Here is a 24,863-nt window from a genome sequence, read left to right on the forward strand (position 1 = left end):
TTGGTAAATTTTTAGCAACAGTTTGTGCTTTGGAGTCTGGTCATCTTCTTTTAATAATTATTAGCTAGTGTACAGAGGTCAAAGGCAGAGAAAAATGTCCACACTTTATTTACTATGTGTTTCCTGAAGAAATAAGGTTTGAGTAACCTTCTAGTTTTAGTATTGCATGGGATCCAGGACACTAGAAGGGATCCCGGGGATGTCTATAAAGACTCCATATCTCTGGGTTCAACATTTCGTGTTAGAACTTCCCTAAATGAAGCCATTCAGCCAACCTAAATATAGAAGGCAGCCTGCAGCATTAGGGTAAGTACCTGAGACTTACTCAATTCTATCTGTAGAGTGAGTAGGAGTTGATTGGCTAAAGGAGTATAAACTAAGCTGGCTGACTCTCTGGTGGATTTCTCCAAAATGGGGAGGATCCAGGTACAGAATTACATGATAGATCATAGTCACCAAGAGAATGCTTTTTTTCCAGATTCTGATATTGCTCTGTGATAATTATTCTAAACCCAAATAGGCAGAATGTCTAATAAGTAGTTTTACTCTTCTAAGCTATACAGTGACATGCATTTCATTTAGGTTATTTCCTTTAATACTAACAGAATTCTACGAAATATAACTGTCATTCTTTCCAATCACAGATAAGGAAACTGAGACAATAGTCAGGAACCCATACTTCAACTCATTTATCAATGATTATTAAACTTCAGCCATCTGTCACAGGTTATATCCCAGAGGTTAAGAATACCAGCTTGAGAGCCATATAAATGAATTCAGTTCCTGGATTGGCCACTTACTGATTGGGTGGCTTTAGACAAGAGATGTAACACTCTCTAGTGTGGTTTTCTCTTCTGTAATAACCATGCTTAACTCTCAGGGCAGTTTTGAGCACTAAATGAGTTAAAATACATGAAACACTTATAATACTGCCTGGAACCTATTAAGTGGTACCTAGGTATAAGATATTATCATGAGGCCATTTCTTCATCTTTTTATTGTGTCTCTGTGATTCCTTTGGCACTGTCTTTTTTCTTAATCTTTACTAAATTTGTTCGTTCATTTATTTTGTTCTTTATATTTTACATGTAAGTGAGATCTTATGGTATTTGTCTTTCTCCATTTGACTTATTTCACTTAGCGTAATACCTTCTAGGTCCATCCATGTTGTTGCAAGTGGTAAGATTTTGTTATTCTTCATGGCAGAGTAATATTCCATCGTATGTATGTACCACAATTTCTGTATCCAATCGTCTACTGATGGGCATTTTCATTCTTTCCATATTTTGGCTATTGTGAATAGTGCTACAGTGATCATAGGGGTGCATATATCTTTCTGAATGAGTGTTTTGCATTTCTTTGGATAGACACTATCTCGAATCAAAGCTTTCTACTTTTGTTATATAGCCGAGATATGCCATGGCTGCCAGAGGAACCAATCACAAGAAGCACCATGTCCTGGAATGTAAATTAGGGCAGGAAAAGTGGGGTCAGATTGCAGCTGAGTTCCTAAGTTGCTACCTCTATGTATAGGCAGGGTGGCTGGAAGCCTATCGCTGCTCAGACAATGATCACCGAGTCACACAGCTGTTAAGGCAGAGGTCTATTATTATAGGTTGGCTATGTCACCCTTTACCAGTCTAGGTGGGCACCTATTTTCAAGCACCAAGCACATTTTAAAGATGAAGATATTGATTCTGTTTTATTTAGATTTAAGTAAACATTTGCTAGGGTGCCTTCTCCCCCAAATCCTTTACGTGAATGGGACCTGAACGTCAATGTTACATATGACCTTGACCTCTAAGTCGTAGTTGAGAGGATTTTAGATAGACACAGGTCTCAAACTAGAGTAAGTTCTTTCTCCCATGAATCTGGACCTAGAATATAGAAATGTTAGTCAGTCTCAGATTGAAAGTATGAGGTGAGTTTACTCATGGAGAACATAAACTTGATGTTATTTTATAGGCTGAATAATGACCCCCTGTGATATCCACATGCTAATGCTTAGAACCTTTGAACGTTAAATTACTATATGACAAAAGGAATTTTACAGAGGTGACTAAATTAAGGATGTTGAGATGAGGAGACTATCCTGGATTATCCAAGTGGGCTCTAAGTCTAACCATAAGCGTCGTTGTAAGAAGCAGGTTGGGAGATTTGAATGCAGAAAAGCAGAAGGCTATGTGAAGATGAAGGAAGTAAAGGGAGAAAAGATAGTGTAATGCAGGGCCATAAGCCAGGGAATGAGGATGGCCTCTACCAACCGGAGAGATGAGGAAATGGATTCTCGCCTAAAAGCCTCCAGAAGGAAATGGCCTTGTTGACACTTTGATTTTTATCCCATAAGACCCATTTTGGATGTCTGACTACCAGAAATATAAGATAATAAGTTTTTGTTGCTTTAAGCCACTAAATTTGTGGTAATTTGTTACAACAATAGGAAATTAACACAGTATAGATATACAAATCATCTTGAGAATACAAAGTTAAGCCACACAACTCAACCTACCAAGCCCTTGTGATAAAAAGCTAGTCAAAAAAACAAACTTTCACTGACAGCCACATACTTTAATTCAGTAGAGTATCTCAAAGCTCTTTAAAGGGGATCAAGGACCAAGAACAATGATGCTGAGGGCTTTTGAATGGTCCTTTGGAAAACTTTGTAAGAGGAAGGGGAGGATACCAGAGCAGACTTTTTATTTTCAAACATAGAAGCATGAAAAAGTAAGATTCTTTCATGAAAGAAGTCTTCTTCAAAGAAGAAAATATTGCTTTTATTTTTTTTTATTATTAGTTTCAGGTGTACAAAACAACATAGTGATTAGATATTTACACCCCTCACAAAGTGATAACCCCCTCAAGCGTATTACCCATCTGACACCATCATAGCTATTACAATGCCATTGACTATATTTCCTATGCTGTACTTTAGATCTTGTGGCTAAATATTTCTTTAAATTATAGTTGACATTCAATATAATTTTATGTTAATTTCAGGTGTACAACATAGTGGTTAGGCATTTATATAATTTATGAAGTGATCCCCCAATAAGTCCAGTACCCATCTGACACCGTAGATTTTACAATATTATTGACTATATTCCCCATACCATAGTTCACATCCCCGTGATTATTTTGTAACTACCAATTTGTACTTCCTAATCCCTTTACCTTTCTTACCTATCCCACCAACCTTCCTCCCATGTAGCAAATATTACTTGTAAAGGATTACTTTGGCATTAATGACTTACATTGTGGGATTTTAATTCTGAAATGTCTGTCACCATAAAGGAAAAGAATATCATCAAAGGTTCAAACTTCTTATTTTTTATATTATGGAGGAGAAGAAAGACAAAAATATTATATGAGAGTGGCTTAAGTAATGCATAGATCTCAGATTATTGGATGCTTTTTTGTGCTAATGTCAATTACCATGTTTGTGTTTGTACTGATGCATTTTCACTAATAAGAAAGGCTCAGAATGGACAATGGCACCAATCAGCAATATTTCTTGGGGGTACATTGCCACTGATGCCAGCCACAAGGACAAATGTTAAATCCAAAACTTCTGAATAATTTGTGGGATTCTTCTTTAATTTCTGCCACATGTAAATAAAATGGTATTTTTTTCTGACTAAGATACTCCACAATGTAGTAGGCCATTTCCCTCATGTTGCCTTGGCCTCGATATTTAGGGACAGTATAACCCATTCTTAACTCATAGGACTGTTCCATCACAATCCAAGAGACAGGGAGCTCCTCCGGACCCAGAATACCAAATCCTGGAAAATTCTGGAGGCAGCGTTCAATATATTTCAAGCTCCTTTCATTTCTTCCAAAGTCCCACTGGTCATTCACAAGCCCTGCATGTAAGGGATCCAGCATGATAATCCGAACGTTTTTTTTGCTGTCAAGAAAATAAATGAGCATTTATTCAGCCAGCATTTACCAAATACCAGATTGCACACAATAAATAAGACACCATCCCTTTTCTTGAGGATCTCACAGCCTAGAGGAGGAAACAGACGCGCACACATACAAAAGTGCTATTTCTATGTTTGCTTCAAAATCTTTCCAGATAATTGAGAGGGACAAAACCCTATGTATTTTACGATGCATTTCACAGCATGAAATTGGCATGACATAAAAGAGTCATATAATAAAATGACTTCCAACAAAGTTTTAAATAAATAAAAAATTCATGATTGATTTCTAAATTTAGGTATTGCTTTAAGAAATTTAATACCAGTTGATATTGCCTCAGCAGAGCAAGGTTTCTCCAAATTTAAATTAGTAAAAATCAATATAAAAACTATAATGATTCAACAAAGTTTATCTCATTTATCAATAATGTCAAAAGAACACAAAATATGTGAAAAATTGCTTATAACAACATATTTTGTAATTTTGATTAAATGAAAGTAAGGAAAATGAATTTTATTATATAACTATATAATAACTGATAAGTTACATAGACCCTTATTTTATCACTCATTTAAATACCATTAGTTTATCATACAGAACACCCAATCATATTCAACATAATTAAACCTAGGCATCTTTGATACATTGTTGACTTTTAATCATATTAAAACCATACTTACTAGATTTTTTTTTAATTGTGCTGTTATACAAGTATATTTGTCAAGGTAGGAACATAAACATTATCTAGTAGTTTGATAACTGATTTAGAACAGGTAAATATTTAGACATTGGTACATGGGCCTCCATCAGTACCCTTGCCCTAGGTGCTGCAGAGAGGAGATGAACCAGCTTACGGCCTCCCCAGCAGTTTCAGTTTTCATGTGCTAAGGATACGGTGTCGATTGGGACAGGACTGGTATAGTCTCCTAGATAAGAGGGGCCAAGGAAGGACATGGTGGAAACTATAGGGTCTGCAGCCAGGGGACTGACCTAGAGGACACCATGTCAGTAAGAGAGAGGTAGCCTATTCCCAAGGAGCATTGTGTGACTCAAAAGATGGTCCATGAGTACCCCATCTATTAGTGCCAGAAGGGCAAGAAGCTATCAGGTGAATGGGATCTTGAAAACCACAGGATTACCAGCCAAAAAAACCCATCATATCTCCTGCCTTAAGTTTGCACGAGCCACTCCCTTCCTCTTATACACTCAGATAATGTCCTATAAAATGCAGGGAGAAGAGAAAAAGGATCTGAGAGAGGGAATATCACTGACAGAGACTATTTAAATGGACCAAGAATAAATAGAATGTGTCTAACTGTGGACACTCAAGAAGAAGAAAAGAAAAATTATGTAGAAAACAAAGAAGCCACAAAATATTACCAGGAGTAGAAAAGATACTTATGAAGTCTATATGGCAACATGAAGAAAGTCTTTTATTACCACTATAAATGCAAAGAGAAGTTATTCCAACTTGCAAACAGAGGATCTTCTCAATCATGATTAAAATGATAATAACTGAAAGAAAGTCTGGAGGAAATATATAAAAATTTTCAGCAGCTATTGAGGGTTCTGGAATTTTGCACATTAGTTAAGATTCTTTGGGTTATAGGCAGCAGAAACCTTTATTTTTTATTTTCTTTTTAGTATAAATAAAAGAAGAAATATTTGAGAAGAAATCTCTGAGTTTGGAAGGAAATTCGGAACCCAAGGACAGCCAGCCCAATTGTGGAATCCCAGCCTACAAATCTGTCAAGTTACACCCAAGATTGCTTTCCCTAGGTCTCCTCTCAGTTTCGCTCTGCGTGTTTTGTTTCTTTTCCTCTTTCTAGACTTGCTTTCTCGGCTGGTCCAAAACTAACATCTCATAAGCCTCACATCAAAGCCCCTTTGGTATAGACCACTGAAATTGTGACCACAAGGACACCCCGAATCTTACTTTAAACCCCTGAGGTATAGAATTGTTTACCTTAACTCAGATTGCGTTCATCCTCTGTCCAGGCAATAATGCCAGAATAGCAGGGAAATGTGGTACAAAGTATGGCTACTGGGCTACATACAGCTGTGGCTAAAAGAAGTCATTGCAGGAAGGGGGTGTGGTAAACCAACAAAAATCCCCCACCCCCAAAAGTTATACACTATTCTACAATGCATCTTTTATCCTGCTGTGGGGACAGAGCCAGGAGTACAGTTTCCAGGCTCTCACCCTCACATGGAAAGTTGCTCACTCGGATAGTAAATGGCCATCAACTCTGATTGGATGGCCATCAGCTGTGGCTAGTTGGCTGTCAGCTGTAACCAGTGAGCCATTGGCCACTAATATAACTGTCATGGCTACGATAGCAGAAAATGGGGGCTAGCAAGAAGATGGTGGCTAAGCTAGCAAGAGCAGATTACAGTTAGCATGGAGGATTGCAGTTAGCAAGTGAGGTTGGTTGGCAGAGAGAAGTGAAGGGCAGGCTGCGGGTAGTGTGGCTGCTGCTTCCTGTGTCTCCAACCCAGCCACCAGCGAGAATATAGTGGTATGACTCCCCTATCTATGGCTCCGTGGGTGTTCCTTTTAGGCCTCACCATATCCTGTGTTCTTATGTGGGGAGCGGGAGCTGAGACCCCGCATGACATTCTGCATGACACCTACTTTCTGCTTCTGTGTTCTCCTGTATAGCGTGGTGACTAAGAACATGGGATTAAGAACTCGATTTTCTGAGAAACAGAAACTCATAGACACAGACAATAGTTTAGTGGTTACCAGAGGGTAAGGGGGGTGGAGGGTGGGAGATGAGGGTAAGGGGGATCAAATATATGATGATGGAAGGAGAACTGACTCTGAGTGGTGAACACACAATGGGATTTATAAATGATGTAATACAGAATTGTACACCTGAAATCTATGTAATTTTACTAACAATTGTCACCCCAATAAATTAAAAAAATAAATTAAAAAAAAAAAAAGAACTCGATTTTCAGGTTTGATTCCTAAATTGTTTACTTATTGGTTATGTAACTTGGGCATAATCTCTCTTCTGCCCTCATTTCCTTATTTATAGATAATAATAGTACCTCATTCATAAGATTGCTTTAGGGACTAAGAAATTTAAGATATGAAAAGCAATTTACAACAGTGTCTGCCACATTGCCTGTGGCCAGTACAGGAGGTCGGATAATTAAGTTCATGAACGCATCCTAGAAAAAGTGTTACATATCTCATTGCTGAATATCACTACGGCCACCTTCAAAGTACTCCCCTTGGGCAACTATGAGACCATTCCAGTGTAGGGCCACCCTTCAAAGCAATTTTGGAACTCTTTTTCTGGAATGGCCATCAGAGCTGTTGTGGTATTACCCTTGATGTCCTGAATGTCATCAAAATGTCTCTTTCAGTATTTCTTTATCTTTGGGTAAAGAAAGAAGCCACTGGGGTCCAGATCAGTTGAGTAGGGAGGTGTTCCAATACAGTTATTTGTTTACTGGCTAAAAACTCGCTCACAGACAGTGCAGTGTGAGCTGGTGCATTGTCGTGATGCGAGAGCCATGAATTGTTGGCGAAAAGTTCAGGTCGGCTAACTTTTTCATGCAGCATTTTCAGCACTTCCAAGTAGTAAACTTGGTTAACCGTTTGTCCAGTTGTCACTATTTATAATGAATAATCCTGCTGGTTAGCAACATCATTGCAACAAGTTTGCGAACTTAATTGTCAATCTTGTATGTATACGCTTGACAGTATGCAGAAATAAATGTCTGCCACTTGTTTATTTTTTTCAACATCTTTTCTAACTCCAAAAAGTCTTTGAAGAAACTTAAAGTGTAGATGTAAGAAAAAGAGCTGTTTTGAGTATATTCTTTTTCAATTGTCTGTATGTATATTGGCAAGAGGGAGGAAAGGCTAAGAAATTTGGCTTTTCCTCTGGAATTGAGACAGCCCCAAGTCCAAGGTGAATGACAAGGGCCCAAGATCCATAACCTTGCTCAGAGCCTTGGATTAAGATATTAATAGTAGAGATTTGGGGGAAAGCTCATTAAAGGAAAAATTTCCGTGATTTATGTATGTAACATTATATAATATACATGTATTATATTTGTGTATATATTTTTATATATAATATATAATATTTTCCTGAAGGATAGCCTAACTTTTTTCCTTAAGGGCAAATGTTACCATAAAAAATTTTATAAAACCTCTTTATCTGGGCGGGCCGGTGTCTCAGGCGGTTGGAGCGTGACTGGCAACTAACTCCCTCAGCCGTGGGGAGCACGAGGTTCATAATACCAGCATGGGCCAGGGAGCTGTGTCGTAAAACTAGATTGAGAAACAACAGCTTAAAAACGGGGGGTGGGAGGGGAGGCAGGGGGGATCGGGGGCAAAAAAACACAAAAAAACCTCTATCATATTTAATCCGTGTCTTGCTCACTGAACACAGACTCAAAATTTTTTTTAAATAAAATTGTTTTCTTTAATTATAAAAGTAATGCAGGATTATTGTCTATACTGGAAATTCAAAAAAGTATAAAACTAAAATTACCCAAAATTTTACCACCCTAGTGAAGCATTATTAACATCTTTATATATCATATGTAACTTCAATCATATTGAGTCAACAATTCTGTTTACTACTTTCTTCTCTTAACATTATATAATGGCAAATTTCATTACCATTAAGAAATATTTTTAAACCTAACTTTAAGATCTGTATAATATCTATCTGCTGATGTAAATATGCCATCATTTATTTAACCATTCCTGTATTTTGGAAATTTAGGGTGCTTCCAACATTTTGCTATTATTAAAAAACAAATGCATAAGGGGTACTTTTGTACATGATTGTTAGTTTTGAGGTTATAATTGTTTTAGGATAGAATTCTGGAAATGGAACTGCTGGGTTAAAGGCTAAGAGTAATTCTGAGATTCTTGATACATGCTGTCCAATTGCTTTCTAGAAAAAATGTAATTATTCTTATATTCATAAAAAGGCCATGGGGGCCAACCCTGTGGCTCAGGTGGTTGGAGCTCCGTGCTCCTAACTCCGAAGGCTGACGGTTCGATTCCCACATGGGCCAGTGGGCTCTCAACCACAAGGTTGCTGGTTCAACTATTCAAGTCCCGCAAGGGATGGTGGGCAGCGCCCCCTGCAACTAAGATTGAACACAGCACCTTGAGCTGAGCTGCTGCTGAGCTCCCGGATGGCTCAGTTGGTTGGAGCGCGTCCTCTCAACCACAAGGTTGCTGGTTTGATTCCCGCAAACCATGCTGCGCCCCATGCAACTAGCAAGGGCAACTGGACCTGGAGCTGAGCTGCGCCCTCCACAACTAAGACTGAAAGGACAACAACTTGACTTGGAAAAAAGTCCTGGAAATACGCACTGTTCCCCAATAAGGTCCTGTTCCCCCTCCCAAATAAAATCTGGGGAAAAAAAAAGAAAAGTCCATGGGAGCATACATTATAGTGGTTGTCTTTATTATTCATAATTAATAGTAGCTGAATTTGTTGTTCATTTCCACTTGCAAGTCATTGTGCTAATTGTTTATATATGTTATGCCATTTAATTCTGAGAATAATCCTACAAGGTATGCTGTAGCAAACATTTTAATTAATTAATTAATTATTAATTTTTTTTGCCTGCCATTAGCATTTGTTCTCCACTTCTCTGTTAACACACCTCATTTTTCCCATTGCCTATAGTTATAGTGGCCCTGTCAGTCAAGGTTCTCTACCCTTCCCTGACCTACGGGTGGTGGGCATGAGTCCCACACTAGTCTGATCAGACCTTTGGAAGCTGAATCGTGAGGCTTGTGGCACATGGATGGAGAGGATGGAACGGATTCATCCTTATAACAATGTCCTAAAGAAACCAGCCATTGATTTCCATACCCAGATAGACAAGGCTGCCTGATTCCTCAGCAAGTTCAGGGAGTTAAGTTTTTCCTTGACTTCTGAGAGCTGTCCTACATCTTGAAAATTAATTTTCCTTTCTTGCTTAGGTGAGACACAGCCAGTTAGCACAATGACTCTTGAATTAAAACTTCTTAAAACCTTGACTGAAAATTTCAAGGAGAAAATAATAGTGAAAAACATGAGATTGGGTAATTTTAGATAAATTGGGGGAGAAACAAAGAACAGGAAAAGTATTTGCAGGTGAAAAAAAACAACACAGTAGCTTTGTCTGACAGCTACAAGAACAGCATAAGAAGACGTGTCAGAGACACAGTTCTGTTTATTTAAACATTCAAACATTCTGAAATCCTGAGTTCAGGCAATAGGAAGCTTTCGTTTACCTCCTGTTTCATGAAGCCATAGAACATAGCGTACCTTTAGCAAGACTTTAGCCCAAGCAAAGAAAAAACATATTTGTTAACTATTTTCATCTCCATGGGCATTTTCATCTCCATGGACATAAAAAAAAATTTAAACATCTATATTAGCTAATTGGGTAATGACTGCTTCAGATATCTGATTCATGGGTTCCTCCTCTTACACTAATCAACTTGGTAAGTTCTTCACATTTTTTATTATTTTTCACATCACTGGATATAAAGCCTAAATCTATAAAATAGCATGTTTATAATTTTTTTTTAAACATTTGATTAGTGATTTTTTTTTTTTTTTTTTTAGTGGGGAAGGGATACAGAACTTTATTGGGGAACACTGTGTACTTCCAGGACTTTTTTTTTTTTCCAAGTCAAGTTGTTGTCCTTTCAGTCTTAGTTGTGGAGGGTGCAGCTCAGCTCCAGGTCCAGTTGCCGTTGCCGTTATTAGTTGCAGGGGGCGCAGTCCACCATCTCTTGCGGGAGTCGAACCAGCAACCTTGTGGTTGAGAGGACACGCTCCAACCAACTGAGCCATCCGGGAGCTCAGCAGCAGCTCAGCTCAAGGTGCTGTGTTCAATCTTAGTTGCAGGGGGCACTGCCCACCATCCCAGGATTCGAGGAATAGAACTGGCAACCTTGTGGTTGAGAGCCCACTGGCCCATGTGGGAATCGAACCAGCAGCCTTCGAAGTTAGGAGCATGGAGCTCTAACCGCCTGAGCCACCGGGCCGGCCAAGCATGTTGATAATTTAACCAACACAAAAAACTAACATATGGTAATTACTTTGTGCCAGGCATGATGCTAAGTGTTTCATAGGCACTACATGGTGTAATACCATACCTCTGAAAAGTATGCCCTCTCATCTCCAGTTTACTGATTAGAAAACATTTTGAGACCAACTTGATGAAGAAATTGGAGGCAGAGCTAAAATTTGAACCCAGCCTGAGCTTTGAACCACTATCAGTTAACGCTGATGACCTTCTCCAAGTGATTGTTAAATTCTTGGCCCATTTCTGAGAATTGCGAATGTCATTTCAATTGAACTTCAATGGTTTCGTGTCAAAACTTTTCCTTGTTTTTAAAATCTAGTAATGAAACCGAGACAACTTCTGAAACAGTCTAAAACACTTTTAAGAAAATGTTTGTCAAGCCCTGCTCTAAGTTTCCTTTCCTAACTGTCCTTGAAGTGCTAATATTTTCTATCCCTGATAAAAGAAGGCTTGTCAGGCATCTGTTGACCAAGATATAAGAAAAGCATTGTTATGGTGGTGGTGGAGGAGTTTCAGACTCATTCATCTGTGGTTTCAAAATCTGACTCTGCCTCTCTCCTTTGTGGATGAACTAGAACTTACTTAGTCTCTCTAAGCTTTGGTGTCTTCCAAAGCAGAGTGACGATGACATCCACATGAGGATTACTTGGTGAATATGTGTAAAGTGCACTTGTAATTCCTTTGGTCCTAAACCTTCTCCCTCTCCCTTTACTTCTAATCTTTTCAGAGTTTCTCCCTGAAGAGCTCAAAGACTGAAGTGCCCCACAAAATGCTTCTGCTGCGAGATTCCTCAAAGCTGCTGACCTTATACAAATCCTTGGCCAGAAGCATCCCTGAATCCCTGAAGGTGAGAGGGTAGCAGGAGGTTGGGGAAGGGAAATGGGGTGTCGAGGACAGGGAGATACCAAGCTCATAATTCTGCTTCTCCTCCCGACTTTCTGTAAGGGGGTTGGAGCTGCAAAAGAGGATGGAGGGGGAGGCACCTCTGCTGCTGCTTCTTCTTAGGAGGAGGCAACTGGGCAGTTCTGCAGGTTTTGTCATTCACTTGGGGAGGCAGTGGAGGAGGGTGGCTAAGGGCATAGGATTTGCAGACAGACTGAGCGGGTAGCATTCCAACCCTGCCACTTGCTAATGGTGTGCCTTTTGGCATGTTACTTTACGCTTCTGTGCCTTGGTCCCTTCATCTGTGAGAGAGGGATAATATTAGCACCTTCCTCTTGAAGTTATTGTCAGCACTCAATTGTATATGATGTATGTACTAAGAACACAGCAAGTGCCCAATTAGTGCACACTGGCTGTTTGTTATCATGAGGACGCCTGTGAGTTCTTCCACCTGCTTGCTGGTGCCTTCACTTCCATAGATATGGCCCTGGGGACAGGCCTCATGTATCTCATCACTGACTTGGTCCTGGTACCCTCTCCTGGCCTCCGTTTCTCTCTTCATCTCATCCAAGTGCCCATCTCTGAGGATGCCAGGGCGACCTTCCCAATCGCTCCTAGTCCCTTCTGCTCCTCCTTCAGGTGTATGGCTCTGTTTATCACATCAACCATGGAAACCCCTTCAACTTGGAGGTGCTGGTAGACTCCTGGCCTGAGTATCGGACAGTCGTTGTCCGGCCTCAAAAGCAGGTAGGCGCACAGACCTGGACAGGTGGACCTGCCAGCTCCAAGGGGCCTGAGGAGCCAACTCAGTTCCGACACACCATGCTGCTTGTGTAAGGTAAAAGAGAAACTGGAATACTTTAAAGACACGCCTTCAGTACTTGGTACCTGGGATGAGCTCCGTATCCCCACCCTGCCTGTCAAAGCGTAGAACTCAGCTACAAGAGCAGGATGTGAGGGGGAGGAGGAGAAAGAGGAGGGCGGCATGAGAAGGAGAGGGAAGAGAAGAAGACTGGCACTGGCAGCTCACCTCTGACCTGATGCAAATTAAGGGCTGATTGGGAGGTCAGCGACAGGGGCGGAAAAAAGGCCAGCCTAAAGGGAGACATGGGTGTCCCGGACATCAGAACAGCCACTTGGAAACAAAAACCAGGCAGAAGTCCTCTAGTAAAAAGGCCTCTCAGGAAGGGACCTGTAACGACTATGTGTCAACCAGGTGGAGACACTTCTCCTGTTAGCGAATGTCATCCTCAGAACAACTCTATCAAGTGAATATCTCCAATTTAGAGATGAGAAAACTATGCGGAGAGATAATACGTCATGTGGCTGCAAGAGACCATAAGTTAAAGCAAAAAATAAAGGCAAAAAATAAATAAATAAAATAAAAGAGTTCGCTACAACATACCTTGTCTGAGGATTATTCTCAGAATTAAATGGCATAACACATATCATATCAACAACTAGCACAATGACTTGCAAGTGGAAATGAACAACAGATTTCAGCTACTATTAATTATGAATAATAAAGACAACCACTACAATGTATGCTCCCATGGACTTTTTATGGATATAAGAATAATTACATTTTTTCTAGAAACAATTGGGCAGCATGTATCAAGAATCTCAGAATTATTCTTACCCTTTAACCCAGCAGTTCCATTTCCAGAAATCTATCCTAAAACAATTATAACCTCAAAACTAACAATCATGTACAAAAGTACCCCTTATGAATTTGTCTTTGGCTTTGGCTAATGTGGCCTGAATTCAAATTTGAATGACTGCCGATTTTACTAGCTATGTGACCACAGAAGTTCTCTGAGCCTCAGTTTTATCATCTGTAAAGTGGGGATAATATGAAGGAATTGAAAGGAATTAAGAAGTATACATTGTCAGTTATAAAAATAGTCATGAGGATATAAAGTACAGCATAGGGAACATAGTCAATAATATTATAATAACTACGTATTATGTCAGCTGGGTACTAAACTTATCAGGGTGATCACTTGATAAGGTATATAAATGTCTAATGACTTTGTTGTACTGAAACTCATATATTATATGTCAACTCTAATTAGAAAATAAATTAAATAAAAAGAGTAGCTTCGATATAGAATGACAAAGTTTAAATGAGAGGCTGTATATCAAAAACTTAATATACAGTATGTGATTGTAAATATTACAGTTGTTGATGGCTGAGGTCCTACAAAGAGTGATTAAACTGAGAGAGATGCAAGCTTGGATCTATTTTTGCCCTAAAGCTTATGAACTTCCCAGTGCCATGGACATCTAGTCAGTGCACTGATGCTTCAAGGCCAGTAGGCTTTATTGTGGGTACGGAAGCTGAGTCCGAAAATAATAAAGTCATCCAAATTAGGCCTGGGGTACAGAAAGTAATGACGCGACCTCAGGTGAGGAAACCAGGGAACCAGGCTGGGCTGGACGCGCTCCACGTCTTCCTTCTTGACACTTTTCCTAGGGAAGTGCATTCGGTCTCCTGGCTTCCTGGCAATCTGGGTGTGAGGACTGACACTCAGCACATGAAATCCCATAACCCAGTTTCTTCAAAGTGTGGTATGCTAAATGTGGTCAAAAGGTGACATATGGTCAAAGATTTCTTTTTATTTCAATTAATTTCATATTTACGATGTGTATTGGAGAATATAATTATAGCCTCAAACCCATGATGTCACATATTCATTGCTTTGAGCAATGCTAGTTTTTTAAAAAGTGAGGTAATAAAAATACTAAATACATTAAAGTGCCATGGTATATCTATATGACAAAAATTGGGAAGATGTAAGATAATACAATTTATTTTGAACTATATTCACCTCACTTAATTCCATAGCATACCATGTTCCTTTCAGTATTAAAAAGCAATCCAATTGTCATGAAATTATGACTGATTTTTTTTAACTCCAAATCAGTTTTTATACATTCCTTAAATTTTCCTTCAAAGTATAAGGTACATAGAAAATCACTTGATCCCAAATTGTATTTTGAAGTTGAACTATCTTCCTTTATTCATCTGACCAAATTCCACATTACTTTGTAGTGTTACAAACATTCAAATTTACATGCTGAAACTTTATTCAGAGACTATCCAAGTAAGTTCCCCACAAACATCAGTGGTGTTATTTTTTTAAAAAGTCAAAATTCTGTTAACAACTGAAGTATTTCAGGATGAAATAATCCATTGGAGGGTACACTAGAGGGTACAATTGAAACATAATTGGTCATAAATAGAAAATTATTGAAGCTGGGTCATGAGTATATGGGGGTTAATTTTATATATGTATAAAACTTTTTCGACTTTTGTGTAACTAACATTTTCCATTAAAAAATGCTCAAAACAAAATTTTGTTTTATTTATTTATTTTTAATTAAAATTTATTGGGGTGACAATGGTTAGTAAAGTTACATAGGTTTCAGGTGTACAATTCTGTATTACATCATCTATAAATCCCATTGTGTGTTCACCACCCAGAGTCAGTTCTCCTTCCATCACCATGTAACCAAAAAGTCTGTTAACTTCCTCAAAACTTTGGAGGAGTAGCTAGGAACAGTAGAACTAACATTGGGCTAGCCCTGTATCTCACGTGGCCACTTACTAGTTGATCTTGGAAAGGCACAATCTTTTTACTGAACTTCAGTTTCCTTATTTGAAAAATAGGGGGTTCACCCTGCATTCGAGTCCAGTGGGATGATCATTTAAACTACAGGTTTTAAGATCCTACCCAGATGTAATGAATAAGACGCTGTGGGGGTGGGGATCTAGATAAGGTTTAAACTTTTTCTTTGTTACTTTTTAATCATCAAGGTAATACATGCTGATGCTACAAGTGGAACAATCCAGTGTTGTTTTAAGAGATTAATAATCTCTCCTTTCCCCCTTTCTCCTCTTTTCCCACCGCTTGAGATAATCAGTGTCTTGCTCATACTAACAAATACAGCGTATTTGTTATCTGTTCTTTCATAACTTTTTCTTAAAGATCTAATTGGCTTTATTAAGCAGTTCAGGAATGGAGCAGCATCCCATCTAGCAACTAGAAAGGAACTCCCTTTCTTCATAACTTTTTAATTTGCCTTGAATTCAGCATGGACATCCCTTTGGGTCAATGAATATAGCACTACTTCTTTTCTAATAGCTGTGTAATATTCCATAGAGTGACTGCACTGTAACTTAGCTATTCTCCTATTGCTCTATTCAAATTACTCAGTTTTCTTCCAATACAACGATGCTTCAATAAACATCCTTGCACACATATGTTTACATCCTGGAATACATCTCAATAGGACTGAAAGTCTATAAACAAGTCAAAGGGCATGTGTGTTTCAAAGTCCAGTAGTCTCTGCCAGATTACTTCCCCAAAAGATTGCCCCAATTTTATTTCTGTTAGCAGTAAACGGAAGAACTATTTCCCCACATTCTCAGCAGCCTTGAGTGTTATCCCTCAATTTATTTCAAACTCATGGATGAAAAATGGCATCTTATTCTAGACTTAATTTGCATCTCCCTATGAAAAGATTGAACACATTTTCATATGTTTCTCAGGCATTTGGGGTTTACTCCTAATCATCTGTTCATATCCTTTGACCACTTTTATACTGGATTTTTACATGATTATTAAAATTCTGCAAGAGTATTCTGAATATTAGGGATATGCACACTTGAGGTATATGTTAAAATTTCCCAATTTACAATTATCTTTATTTTCTAGATAGAGCTCTTTTACAATTTTTTCCCCATTACAATTGACATGCAATATTATGTTAGTTTCAGGTGTACAACATAGTGATTAGACATTTATATAATTATGAAGTGGTCACCCCATAAGTCTAGTACCATAAATGGAGATTCTGACAAGCAGAAATTTTAATTTTCATGTAATCAAACATGTTATCTTTTTCACTATGACTTCTGAGTTTCCTTTTTCTAGTTGGGAAGGTTTTCCTACTCCACAGTTATACAAATATTTCCCTATTTTTTCTTACAATAAGTTAATTTTTACTTTTAACATTTTAATCTTCATTTCATCTGGAATATGTTTTTAAATAACATTAATTAAGATTCTTTTACTCTTTGCACACGTCTGTCAAACATAGTGAAGGGGATGTACAGCCCTCATGTAAAAATCACATTCTTTTTGCATTTCTTCATTTGTGCAGTTTGCTGGTGCTTCCTCATTCACGACTCCCCTCCCTAAATAGCCCCAACTAGCTCTATCCCATGCACTTCTTATGTTTCTATTGCTCCCTCTTTTTTTCCTGTTATTCTGCTATAATTTAATTTTCCCTCTACATTCTCAATGTTTTGACCCCCATTTAAAAAATTACATAATATGGCAATGACAGAGAGCTCCTGGATGGGAGTTGGAGGGCAGGAAGGCTAAGGAACAAAGGAGGTGAAGTTGAGTCTAATCTTCAGGTGAGGAAGAAAGACTAGGGGCACTCATATGAATATTACCGTTCTATAACAAAATACACATTTTAAGGCCTTGAGAACTGTTCTCATTTGACTAAAGATTTGGGCATAGCATTGGACAAACTTATCGGGGGGATCACTTCATAGATTGTGTAGATGCCTGGCACTGCACTGTGCACCTCAAGCTGATATAGAATAATATCAAATGTCAACTATAATTATATATATTATATATATTATATAATATATATAATCATGGGATGTGGAGCACAGCATAGGGAATATAGTCAATGGTATAGTAATAGATATATATGATCTCAGAGGGGTAGTAGATTAGGGGGGTTATCACTTTGTGAGGGGTGTAAATGTCTAATCATTATGTTGTTTTATACACCTGAAACTAATAATAAAAAAAAAAGATGCTTTTATATCTTTCTTCCATATGGCTAGCTAATTATGCTAGTACTATTTATTAAATAAATAATTCCACTGAAACTTAAACATCTCTTATGTCACATAACACATTTAAATGTTTTTGTATCTATTTGTTTCTAGTCATTTCTTATGATATTTCTGTGGCTTTATGGTAAGTTTTAATGCCTGATAAAGGAAATCTCCCTCCACTGTTGATTTTTTAAATTTTTTTTTTTTTCTTATGGGCTTATGAGCTGTATGGACTTAAACTACTAAGTTTTCCAGTTTCCCACAAACTATCCCAACTACCTACTGCAATTGTAACTGGAACTGGATTAACTTTTTAAAACAATTGTGGAAGGGTTAATATTTTAATAACACTAAATCTTTTCATCTAAAAACATGATATGTGTCTGAATTATCTCAGTTCCTGTTTTATACATTTGGTAAAATTTTAGTGTTTTTCTTGGGTAAGCCAAATGACTTTCCATTAAACTTATCTTTGGGGATTTTGTGCTATATGTCGCTACTGTTGGTAGAATTATTTTTCCTTTTCCATTTCTGAGTATTATTACTTTGCTATTGATTTTTATTTGTGTTCTAAATTTCAAAACATGCCACAAGATTCTTTAAGATCCCATTGGTTTATGTGGTTTTTGTCAGTCTCTTGGATTTTGTAAATACATAATACTGTAATAGTCAAAGATAATTTGTTTCTTCTTTTCTCATATTTGTATTGGTTTTTTAGTCTCTTGCCTTATTGTATGTAGTAGAACCTAAGAAAATAACACCAACTAACAACAGTAATATTTCCATTCTCATTCTTGATTTTAATGAGATGGCTTTAACAATTCATATTTGGAATTACATGTAATCTGTCTTTACATATTCAAAGTATTTTCCTATTATTTGCATTTATTTCATACTTGTTACTTTTCTTTTTAGCAATTGATATATCCATGCAGTTTTTCTCTTTTAATTACTACACTGAAAAATCTTCCGATTCTAAGCCATTCTTGCCTTTCTAAAACTCTACTTGTTCACATCTTCTACTCTTTTGATTTACTACTGGGTATTTTATTCAGGATTTTTGTATCTGCGTACATAAGTGAGAATGTTCAATAAATATCTTTTATTCCTTTTTTTTTAGTATATTTTGAATTGGGCATCTTCCCACGTTGCCGTGGCCTTATATTGAAATTGTGTGTTAATTTTTGGTTTATGTATAATTTAAATGTAAATAATCTAATTTTGGCCAATTTTTAAATGGCTGATTTTTCATTTTAGTTTTAGTCATTTCTATTAGTCTTTGAGTTTCCTATTTCTTTGAAGGTCAGTTTTAATAGTTTATTCTTGAGAGAAATCATTCATGTCTTTTAACAGTAAATATATTGCCTTGAAGTAGCTTATAACTTTCTCTTATAACTCTCTTGTTCCCTTATCTTTTTCTTTCTCATCTCTAGTACTGCATGCTTTTCGCTTTTCTTTCTCTTGTTTTTCCTTAAAACTCTTATTAGGAGTTTATCCTTTTTGGGGCCATTTAAAAATGAGCTTATGGAGCTGGCCTGGTGGCACCAAGGTCATGGGTTCGATTGTCACATGGGCTAGTGAGCTGTGCCCTCTACAGCTAAGGTTGTGAACAACAGCTCTCCCTGGAGCTGGGCTGCCGTGAGCAGCCAGAAGTTGGCGTGAGCTGCTGCGGCTACTGTGTGCCACTGTGAGTGGCCGGCAGCAATCATGAACTGCTGTGGGCTGCTGTGTGCTGCTGTGGGCTACCATGAGTGGCTGGCAGCCGGCCGCTGGCAGGGGAGCACAAGGTTCATAACACCAGCATGGGCCAAGGAGCTGTGTCCTACATAACTAGACTGAGAAACAACGGCTTGAACCGGAGTGGTGGGGGCGGGGGGGCGGGGAGGCGGGAGGAGAGGTGGAAGAATGGGGGGGGGAATGAGCTTATGGCTTTGTATATCCTTTGTACTAAATCATATTCTCCATTTCATTATTTTCAGCTTTAATTTTTATTCACCATTGCCTTTGTTTTATTTTGGTTCATTTTGATATTTTCATAATTCCTTGAATATTTATATTTCCTATCTCCAGTCATTCTTTTAAAATCAGGCCTCTTAAAATATCTATTGTCCTGAACACATTAGGTTTTTGTTTGGGGCCACACTCAGTAACCTGCTTGTCAGGCGGGGTCTCAGCTCCCGCTCCCCACATAAGAACGCAGGATATGGTGAGGCCCAAAAGGAACACCCACGGAGCCACAGATAGGGGAGTCATACTACTATATTCTCGCTGGCGGCTGGGTTGGAGACACAGGAAGCAGGCTGCCTCCCTGCCAACCAACCCACCAACTAACCCCCTAGCGTAGCCACGGCAGTTATATCAGTGGCTAATGGCTAGCTGATAACAGCTGATGGCCACCCAGCCACAGTGGAGGGTCATCTGATTACAGCGGATGGCCATCTAATAAGCGAGTCAGCACCTTTCCACGTGAAGCCAAGAGCCTGGAAACTGTTCTCTGGGACTCTGGCCCCACACTGCAATTAAACAGCACTCTCAAATTCTTGAAGGATACTTTTAAATTAGTTATACTATATGTTTCATTCTTTAACAATATAATTTCCAACCTAATACATTCATCGCCCAACCTCTAACACTTGCAGTACCTTGCCATGCCTCTGACACTGAGAGTCTCGATAAATAAGAACTAAAGAAAACGTTCAGGGGAATGAGCTCACCCTTCACTGTTCCATACAGGAGATGATTGATGACAATGATCTATACATAAACAGATACAGTATATTCTCCAAAGAGCCTCAAAAATTACAGGAAGTCCTGAAAAATTGTGAGGTCATCAACTGGAAACAAATGTTCCAAATCGAAGGTAACAAGTCAGAGGTAATGGGTAACGGCAGTCGCTCTCAAAGTGGGTCCAGAACCAACAGCATCACCTGGCAACTTGTTAGAAATGTAAATTCTCAGCTTTACTGAATCAGAAACCCTGGGGACTGCGAGGGGACAGCAGTCTGCGGTAGAACAAATGCCCCACAAAAGCAGAGAACTCTGAATCGCTGCCAGTATTGCTTTCTTACCTTTCTTCCCAGGTTGCCAAGAAAGTCTGGGTGAGGGAATAAGAACAGCTGCATTTTCAAAGTCAGCAAGAGTGGAGTATCTGAACTTAATCCTGTATGTAACGGAAGATATTATGAAACTCAATGCCACCAATGAGAGCAAGCCTGGAAGCTGGCGTGAGGCAGACCACCCAGACGACGTACCTAACAGGTACAAAACACATGTGCTACCCAATCCCGTGGCTTTCCTTCAATATTGTTAATTTGTACACATTTTTCTAACTTCCATAAATCAGTTTTGGAGTGAGGAGAGGACAAATGTGTTCCCTGGGATGAATAAAGGTTGTCAATTGTCAAAGCCAACAACTTTGCAAAAGTGGGGATTTAATCAAGGAGATGAGTGCTCGAGAGCTCCAGCATGGGGTGGGATCCCGAAATTACAGGAGCAGGGATCAAAGTTCTGTTCGTCTTGGTTTGTTTCCACAGTGAGGATCTGAACTGGAAGTTTTCCCGGCTGACTGTGTCCCATTCTGGGCTGGTCAATGACTTCTGGGAACTGGGGAAGAACGAGAGGAGCCTGCGTTACATCCAGCGCTGCCTCCAGACCCTGCCAGCTTACTGCACGCTGGGCCCGGAGGGGACTCCGATCACGTGGAACGCCATGGACACCACTAGTGAAATAGTAATGGGCTACACCCTGGAGAGATACCGAAACAAGGGCATCATGAGACGGATGATGGTGCATTATGTGACATACCTGCGTCAAGAAAATATTCCGTTTTACCTCTCTGTGCGGGCCGAGAATGAACAATCTCACAGAGTGGTAAAGCGGTCTGGTTTCTCTGTGGCCTCATGTGCCATGTGCATGGCACCAATGGACCTGCTACCCACAGAAATGAGTTCTCTGTGAGCTGTGGAGCTGTTTAGCCATCTTGAGAAGGTTCTCTCAGTATTGAAGCAGAAGTCACAATATAGCTTTCTTTCATTCACAAATGATTCTTGGGCGTTTATGATATGCCAGGGACTGTTCAACTTGCAGATAGGATTTTAAAAGATGCTGCCACAATCCTGAGGGGCTTACAGTCTGGCGGAGGGTGAGGTGGTGGTAATTCAGTCTTTCAAAATGTATGATAAGGGTTGTGGGGAAGGCAGGGGTTACCACCAAACCTGTAACTGGGAAGCCAGAAGCACTTCTTACTTCTGGGAGTCAGAACTCTTTATCAAGCTGGATTGATTGAATATACCATCTGGAAGACAAATGAGGAACTTCGATTGTCAATAGAATATACTTAGTCTGTATGGGTGTTTATTTATGGATTTATGGACCTGCTATTTATGGATTTATGATGCACAAATACACTGAAGACTGGAAGTCAGTCTCATAGTTTGTGACCAGCAAGGTATAAAAAGTGAAATCCCAAACAAATGGCTTCCCTAGGTTGACCTCACCCACTCAGACAGTTAGTTTCCCACAACTGCCATGTGGAAAATGAACCTAGAGAAGTGAGCCTGACGGCCTCAGGGCCTCTGTTACGCAGGTGGTGTTTGCTGCAGTGCCTTTTGTGTATCCTTTGCTAATCATTCGTGAAGTTTGGTCCTCGGTAAGGTGTTTCCTGTGAGTCTGGTTGTTTGTTCAGCCCTTTGTGTGTGTCAGGGGCTGTGTCAGGGGTAAGATCTGGTATCAGAACAGTTCCTAAAAGAAGTAACAACTAAGGTGAGGACATAAGAGTCTGGAAGAATGTACCAGACTAAAAAAAAAAATGTGGTGGGAACTTCCAGATGAAAGAGAGAACACATGGCAGGAACTTATTATAAGCAGTTTATCATCGAAAACTTATATTACCAATTCAGAATCCCTGAGCTGAAAAAGAAAGAAAGAAAGAAAGAAAGAAAGAAAGAAAGAAAGAAAGGAAGGAAGGAAGGAAGGAAGGAAGGAAGGAAGGAAGGAAGGAAGGAAGGAAGGAAGAAAGAAAGAAAGAAAGAAAGAAAGAAAGAAAGAAAGAAAGAAAGAAAGAAAGAAAGAAAGAAAGGAAAAACATCAGGAAGAGTACAGACATACCAATGGCCTCTTTTGGCCCTTCCCTGCAATCCTGCCTCTGGAACTTAGGCTGTTGTGGACACTGCAGCTATTGCATAAAACAAAAGTATCTTAATAAAATTGGCTTTGGGTGATTAACCAATGCTTGCCCCTATCTCTTCGTAAAAAAGTAAACCTCCACTGAATTTAATGTTTATATTTGAAATTATTTTAAAGGATGCAATTCCAGCAATTAAAGAATTATGTAAGTTAATGAGCTTTTAAAAAACTCCAGTGCATCATAGAAGACTGTGATGGGTTGTCACTCACACCTTAGTAAAAATTGGTCCAATCAGCTTGTTAAACTCCTAAGATCTGGCTGATGTTATATTGATCAAATGAAAGCATGGTCTGAGAAAGAAAGGAAAGATATCATTTTGAATTTTGAAGGATAGAGAAGTAGATAAAAAATAAAATCTGGAGCTTTGGTTTAAATGCAAATAGTTACATCCTTGCATTCAAAATGCAGGAGCAAATATAGAAGTGAAACAAGAGAAAGCAAATAAAATTTGCCTATTTAAAAATGGTGCCTCAGGCAGGTACTCTATTCAGAAGAGGATATGCATCCAGGGTTTGGGGCTCAGGCTACCTTAGCACAAATCACCTGGCAGTTTCCTTTACCTGACTCTAGATGGCTCCATTAAGACAGTGATTCTCAAACTTGATCATGTACCTGGATTAAAGAAACAACAAGAAAACATGGAAAATAGGAAGGAGATCTTTTAAATGTGACAAAAATAAGTACCCAAATATAATAATCACAATAAAAGTGAATGGATTCATTTACCTCTTAAAATACTGGTCTCTCGTATATTGAGTTAAAAATAAAACCCAAGAAGCATGTATTAGTTTGCTAGGGCTGCCATAACAAAATACCATAGACTGGGTGGTTTAAACAATAGAAATGTATTTCTCACAGTTCTGGAGGCTGTGAAGTCCAAGACGGAGATGCCAGCAGGGTAGGTGTCTTTGTTGGCTTGTAGGTGGCTGCCATCTCGCTATGTCCTCACATGGTGGACAGAGAGAGAGCTCTGAACTCTCTTTCGTTGCATAGAAGGACACCAATGACATCATGGAGGCCCCATCCTCGTGACCTCATCTCGCCCTAATCACCTCCCACAGGCCCCACCTCCAAATACCACCACCTCGGGCATTAGAGCTTCACCATGAGGACTGGGGAGGGACACAGCATCAAGTCCACAATAAGGCTCATCTGAAACAAACAACATGGAAGGATTAAAAAGATACCCTAGACAATGTGAAACCGCACGCAAGGTAACAACAACAATATCTGACAAAACAGAATTTAGGTGAACACCTGATAAATACAGAGGCCTCCCACAAGGGAGTGTGACCACACGTGAACTTCCTTTCTTTAACATGCATTCTGCTTTAATCCAAGCTAGTTTCGTTTAGCCCCGTAGAACCATGACTCACTTGCATTCTTTCTCCAGGTCCTCCTACCTGTGCCTATCATGTGTGTCCATTCCTTTTAACCATTAAGCTCTGAGGACATTAGGATCTCATCGGCGTCAAATTCACTTAAGAGTAAAGCTTCAGGTCTGTCAGCCATGACCAAGATGGAATCACCAAATGTCAGAGTAAAGTTTTAATCAAACAAAGATAACACTTTGGCCTCAGTTATGTTGCAGCCCCAGACTCATGACAGCAGAACGGCCCCAGAGACTGCATCTCCTGGAAACTGGACTGAACAATGCCATGACTGACACCAGGACTTGGGGCCATGATCAGTTAGCCTTAGGCCCCGACCAATCCATTCAGCCCATGACCCCAACTCCCATATTAACCATGATTAATGGTTCCATGATTCCCTTCTATAACCCAGCTGTTAGAGGCCATTGGGGAGCCGGGTCTGAGCACGAGCTCACCTGTGTCTCCAGACTTGGCACCAACTCCTTAAATAAACCTTTACTTTCTTTGCTGCAAACTCCTGCTCGTGTGTGTCTTTTTTTGGCCTGGATGCACGCAGGCA

At 39.2% G+C, this 24,863-nt stretch overlaps 1 protein-coding gene across 1 annotated transcript; it reads left to right on the forward strand.

Annotated features, from left to right (window-relative positions):
• The first annotated feature begins 110 nt into the window (after positions 1 to 110).
• On the forward strand, positions 111 to 24,818 carry LOC109459546 (glycine N-acyltransferase-like protein 1). The gene is made up of 6 exons (XM_088789606.1): positions 111 to 306; positions 11,723 to 11,842; positions 12,517 to 12,624; positions 20,480 to 20,606; positions 20,827 to 21,004; positions 21,280 to 24,818. Exons 2-6 carry the CDS (start codon positions 11,765 to 11,767, stop codon positions 21,701 to 21,703), a joined length of 915 nt encoding a protein of 304 aa, XP_088645732.1. The 5' UTR covers positions 111 to 306; positions 11,723 to 11,764; the 3' UTR covers positions 21,704 to 24,818.
• The last annotated feature ends 45 nt before the right edge of the window (positions 24,819 to 24,863 follow it).

Source organism: Rhinolophus sinicus, chromosome 14, assembly GCF_057876585.1.
Source record: "Rhinolophus sinicus isolate RSI-liver-muscle chromosome 14, RSI-T2T, whole genome shotgun sequence".
Taxonomy (NCBI): domain Eukaryota; kingdom Metazoa; phylum Chordata; class Mammalia; order Chiroptera; family Rhinolophidae; genus Rhinolophus; species Rhinolophus sinicus.

Coding starts and splice junctions, on each gene's coding strand:
- LOC109459546 (XM_088789606.1), top strand. CDS start 11,765: ATGCTTCTGCTGCGAGATTCCTCAAAGCTGCTGACCTTATACAAATCC. Junction 12,625..20,479: donor TTGTCCGGCCTCAAAAGCAG/GTAGGCGCACAG, acceptor TGTTCCATACAG/GAGATGATTGATGACAATGA. Junction 20,607..20,826: donor ACAAATGTTCCAAATCGAAG/GTAACAAGTCAG, acceptor CTTTCTTCCCAG/GTTGCCAAGAAAGTCTGGGT.